At 45.1% G+C, this 4890-nt stretch overlaps 1 protein-coding gene across 1 annotated transcript; it reads right to left on the bottom strand.

Annotated features, from left to right (window-relative positions):
* Nucleotides 1-225: 225 nt before the first annotated feature.
* Nucleotides 226-1602, bottom strand: LOC132818311 (ADP-ribosylation factor 6-like). Its single transcript, XM_060829191.1, has one exon. The coding sequence runs from the start codon at nt 1130-1132 to the stop codon at nt 602-604; it is 531 nt and encodes a 176-aa protein (XP_060685174.1). The 5' UTR covers nt 1133-1602; the 3' UTR covers nt 226-601.
* Between the last annotated feature and the right edge of the window lie 3288 nt (nt 1603-4890).

Below are 4890 nucleotides of genomic sequence, written 5' to 3' on the forward strand. Positions count from 1 at the left end.
AATACTGAAATGTTTTCTCCACAGTATCACTTGCTTCGAGGCAGAATTACAGAAGGAGGGGAATACAGACAAAAACATACGTTTTATATGGACACACCCTACACAGAATCAAAATGAAACCGACTCCACAAAAAAACCCAATCAAGTTTAGAAATGACAGGGCTCTTAAATATATAGTGGTGATGAGTCAAAGAAACAAAGTCAAATAATTATACGGCGACTAAATTTGTTCAAATAAATTTGAAGTTTACTAATTGAAAGAGACCCAACATCGTAGCTTTTCATGAACGTAAAACCGGCGATCTACAGCAAGGCATTAAAAAGGAACAACTCGAAACTTAAGTATAAAGTGTTGAAAAGCCCAAATCGAATACAGAAAGAGGAAGTAATTCAAATAATAGCAAATGGTTTAAAGAAAGACCTTTCGAAATACTTAACATTTGATTCTCGCTTAAGGTTAGTTCAGCGCATTTATATGAAAACGTTCTGAAGCAAAGCCAAACTAGACAAAGAAATGCAAACAGGTGATTAGTAGAGTCAAGATTACTTTCGGTAGATTTTCCGAGGCAACTGATATTTTTGTCTAAAACAGTCTGTATGTTCATTTAGATTTGTAATTGGACGTTAGCCACGTAAGACCTTCAAATAGTCCATCTCCTGAAACGGCACAGGACGGCTGCACATACCAATTTCTATCCCGGATGCGGGTCAAACCCAGTTTCTCTTGAATTTCATGCGGCTTCATGGATTCGACTAAATCTTGCTTATTTGCAAATATCAGAATGATTGCTTCTTTCATCTCCCGGTCGTTGATGATGCGCAAAAGCTCTTGCCTGGCCTCGTCTATCCGATCCCTGTCGGCACAGTCTACCACAAATATTAATCCCTGGGTCCCGGTGTAGTAGTGCCGCCAGAGGGGCCGGATTTTGTCCTGACCACCCACGTCCCAAACATTGAACTTGACGTTTTTATAAGTCACTGTCTCCACATTAAAGCCCACAGTGGGGATGGTGGTGACAGACTGACCCAGTTTCAATTTGTACAGGATGGTGGTCTTACCAGCGGCGTCAAGTCCAAGCATCAATATACGCATCTCCTTGTTCCCGAATATCTTCGACAGGACCTTTCCCATCTTCCAGAAAGTACATAAGAGACCGCGGCAGCGAGAGGCAGATGGAGCTGGCCGACCGAGAGGGCCTGGCCCGGGCTAACGGTGGAAGCCTCTGAAGCAGCCGAGTTGTCCTGGCCGCCCGTTTCGGAGGTCTCTCGGATCTGCAGTTCGGTGCAGCAGCTGCCGGTGACCGTGTGGAGCCCGGCCTCCCTCCAGCCGCCCAACTACAGCAGCGTCTCCGCACTCCCAGCAGAGGTCATTGAGGCAGGCTTCCCTGCTCCGTAACGGCTCACAGCACAGTCACTCCTCAATGCAGCAGCTCCCGCCAACCGTGCGGGTTGTTGTTCTCTCACCACGTTACCTGAAGAGAGAGAGAGTGAGTGAGTGAGTGTCTACCAAGCCGAGCGGACGGCCTCACCCGCGTCCGCTTCGCTCCAGTCCCCGGTCTCGGCGGCACCGGAAAAGGCGCGGAACGAGCCGCCACTTCCCGTCCCACCTGCGCATGCGGCAACACGTGACACCCGGCTTCGCGCGCGGACACGTCACAAAGCAAAAGGCGCGCACTGGGGTTTGAATGACAGCTGTCGGGGCACCCATGGAGGGGGGCGGGGTTTGAATGATGGCTTCAGGGGCGCGCACGGGGGGGAGGGGGTGTGAATGATGGCTCCAGGGGCGCGCACGGGGGGGTTCGAATGATGGCTCCAGGGGCGTGCCAGAGTTTGATTGACATTTGCAGGGGGCGCGCACGTAGATTTTGAATGCTGACGGGTGGGGCCGTGCACGGGGATTTGAATAACGGTGGGTAAGGGGCGTGCACAGGCGGGATGATTGACGGAGGTGGTGCGCGTGGAGGTGTGGGTGTATGACAGCGGGGGCGCGCACCAGGTTGTTTGACTGACAGCGCAAGGGGGCGCGCACAGAGGCCCCCTCTGTGGGTTAGCAGCATGTGGATGGATTATAGGATGTTTGGAAACACTGACCTAGTTGTTTCCACATTTGCACGGATTGTGTAACTAATTTGTGTCGCTTTGATTGTAAAATACAGATCGGAGTCTGATGAGCCGTTGTTTAAATGTTTTATTTAGCAATCCCCGGGCTGTGTGTAGTCACAAACTTCTCTGTTCCCTCCCCGTTGGCTGCAAGAATGGATTGTGTCAGAAGTAAATTAAATCAGAAGGAAATGTCACCGACAACGTTTCTGTTTCTGTCCCGCGGCTGCTCATTGATTGCGGGATATTTCCAGCATTTTCTGTTTTTAGGTCACGACCAGCTCATGAGGGGAATGAATAAGCAGCACCAGTGGAATAGTCATCCACATGCCTCGTGTCCTCCTGTTTTGTGCCCATTTCTCAGCGGCTCCTTTGAGACGAAAGGGAGTGGCAAACTTCACTATCCACTTCAGGTCAAAATGTGTCCAAAGTCTCCCCTGATTTACAGTACATGGAGGCTGGAAACTGTTGTTTCAAATTAAATTGGATCCCCACCACGGTAATATGACCTCATGTAGACACCATAGCCAGCAAGTATTGCTGACTGTGCATATTAGTAACCAGAAGCACTCCATTAGTAACTGCATTGAAAAAATCAGCAGAGCGTTAACGCTGCAAATTTGAAAATAAAATTGGAAATGCACAGCATCTGTAGAGAGACGTTTAATGTTTCCGGTGGGTGATCTTTGGTCACTATCAGAAGTTAAATATTTAACTTTTATAACAATTACAGATCGGTGTGACTGATGAGAGTTATCTGGCATTCAGGGTTGGATTTTGAATTAGTAAGGTTCAATAGCTGGTACAAAAGTAGAGACCTGCTGTAGGTGGAGCGAAGGCATGTGCCATATCTGTAAAGAGAATTAGCATTCCATGCTGTACAATATTTATACCAGATGGACAGATCTTTCATACCTGAAAAGTTTGGCTTAAAATACAATATAAGAAAGACAAAATGTCATGATCCTGGACATTGCCATTCCACCAGCAATCATCATTGACAATGTATCACTGGAAGTAGTTGATAGCTTCATGTATGTAGGCTCTAATCATCAATAAACTATCATTTGATGCTGACAGCGACATGAATGCTTCAAAAATTGTAAATATTATATCCATGATGATTAGGAGAATGTTGAACGACTGCAAGCTAACAGTAACATCAGGCATCATGTCTGTGCCTTTCATGCAATCCCTACACTAGTACGACATATGTTGGATGTGGCGTGACAACATAAGCTAGGCTGGAGTAAAGATTGAAGAATTTTCATCTCTGATGTCTCAGATGTATCTCTCAGATCTCTTTATAGGATAAAGTCACCAAACCTTGGCCTTGAAATCTGCTCATTCCATCAGCATACACTCATTACCAAGCCATTGAGGTCAGCACTGGCTCAGCAAAGTTCTTGGAATAGACCGTGTATCCTAAAATCTTCTGTATGGTGAACTGAACCACAAACTAATGATCAAAGAACTTTTCCATAACAGCACAATGTCTGTTTCTGGCCTTCCTAAGGAGAAATTAACATATTTGCCCTCTACCTATCTTCCTGCACAATCATTTTTAGATATTTAGAATATTTAAAATTGATATGCATGCCTCTGCTACAAGAATATATGTAAATGAGATATGGAGATGACAATATTGAACATAGGAATAGGAGTGAACCATTCAGCCCCTTAGACTTGAAGATCATGGCTTAATGGTAGGATGAGGCTAGAATTAGGTGACAGCAGAACCATAGGAGTGGAGTACATACTTAATCAGACCCATTTCATAAGATATGGCCTAACTCCATACACTTGCCTTTGGCCCATATCCCTCAAAACTAACAACTAAGAGGTAGTCACCATCATCTGTGACATCTGGAGGCTATTGTTTGAAGAAATGTTTTAAGAGCTGAAGATTTAATCATCTGAGGGGAGTGCCCAGAGAAAATCTGTAGCACAGATGTGGTTACAGACCTGATTCATTGACATGTTTTTCTCTGACAGCTGCAGGTGTATCTGCTAAGTATTACTAGCTTTTCGTGCTTTAATTATGAACCTTGAGAAGTCTGGGATATTGGTTAATAATCATACTTACCAGAAGCTTATCTATGCCAGATTGGTTCTTGACTAGTTAGTAGGATAGCACTTATAACATTAGGATCAGACCCAATTTTCACTATTAAACTAGCCCCATTTGCCCGTGTTTGGTCCTCCATACCTATTCATTCGTGTGCCTGTCTAAATATTTCTTAAACGACAAAATTGTACTTGGTTCCACTACCACCTCTGGCAGCCTGTTCCAGACACCCATCACTGCCGGTGTGAAAAAATTGCCCCTCTGGACCATTTTCATCTCTCCCCTCTAACCTTAAACTTATGCCCTCTAGTTTTAGACTCCACTACTATGGGAAAAGCTGCTGGCTATCTACTTTATCTATGCCTCTCATAATTTTATAGCTCTCTATATCATTGGCCCTCAGTCTCCTATATTCCAGAGAAAAATGTCCCAGCCTAACCAACCTCTCTTCATAACTCGAACCTTCCAGTCCAGGTAGCATCCTAGTAAATCTTTACTGCACTCTTTCTGATTTAATAAAATCCTTTTTATAGTAGGGCGAACAGAACTGCAAGCCATACTCCAAATGTGGCCTCATTAATATCTTCAACAGCTGCAACAAGACGTCCCAACTCCTCTGCTCATTGCTCTGACTGATGAAAGCAAGCATGTCAAAAGCTTCCTTCAATATCCTGTCCACCTGTGGCTCCACTTTCAAGGAGCTATGAACCTGTACCCCTGGA

Source organism: Hemiscyllium ocellatum, chromosome 8 (genome assembly GCF_020745735.1).
Source record: "Hemiscyllium ocellatum isolate sHemOce1 chromosome 8, sHemOce1.pat.X.cur, whole genome shotgun sequence".
In the NCBI taxonomy this organism is placed as follows: Eukaryota; Metazoa; Chordata; class Chondrichthyes; order Orectolobiformes; family Hemiscylliidae; genus Hemiscyllium; species Hemiscyllium ocellatum.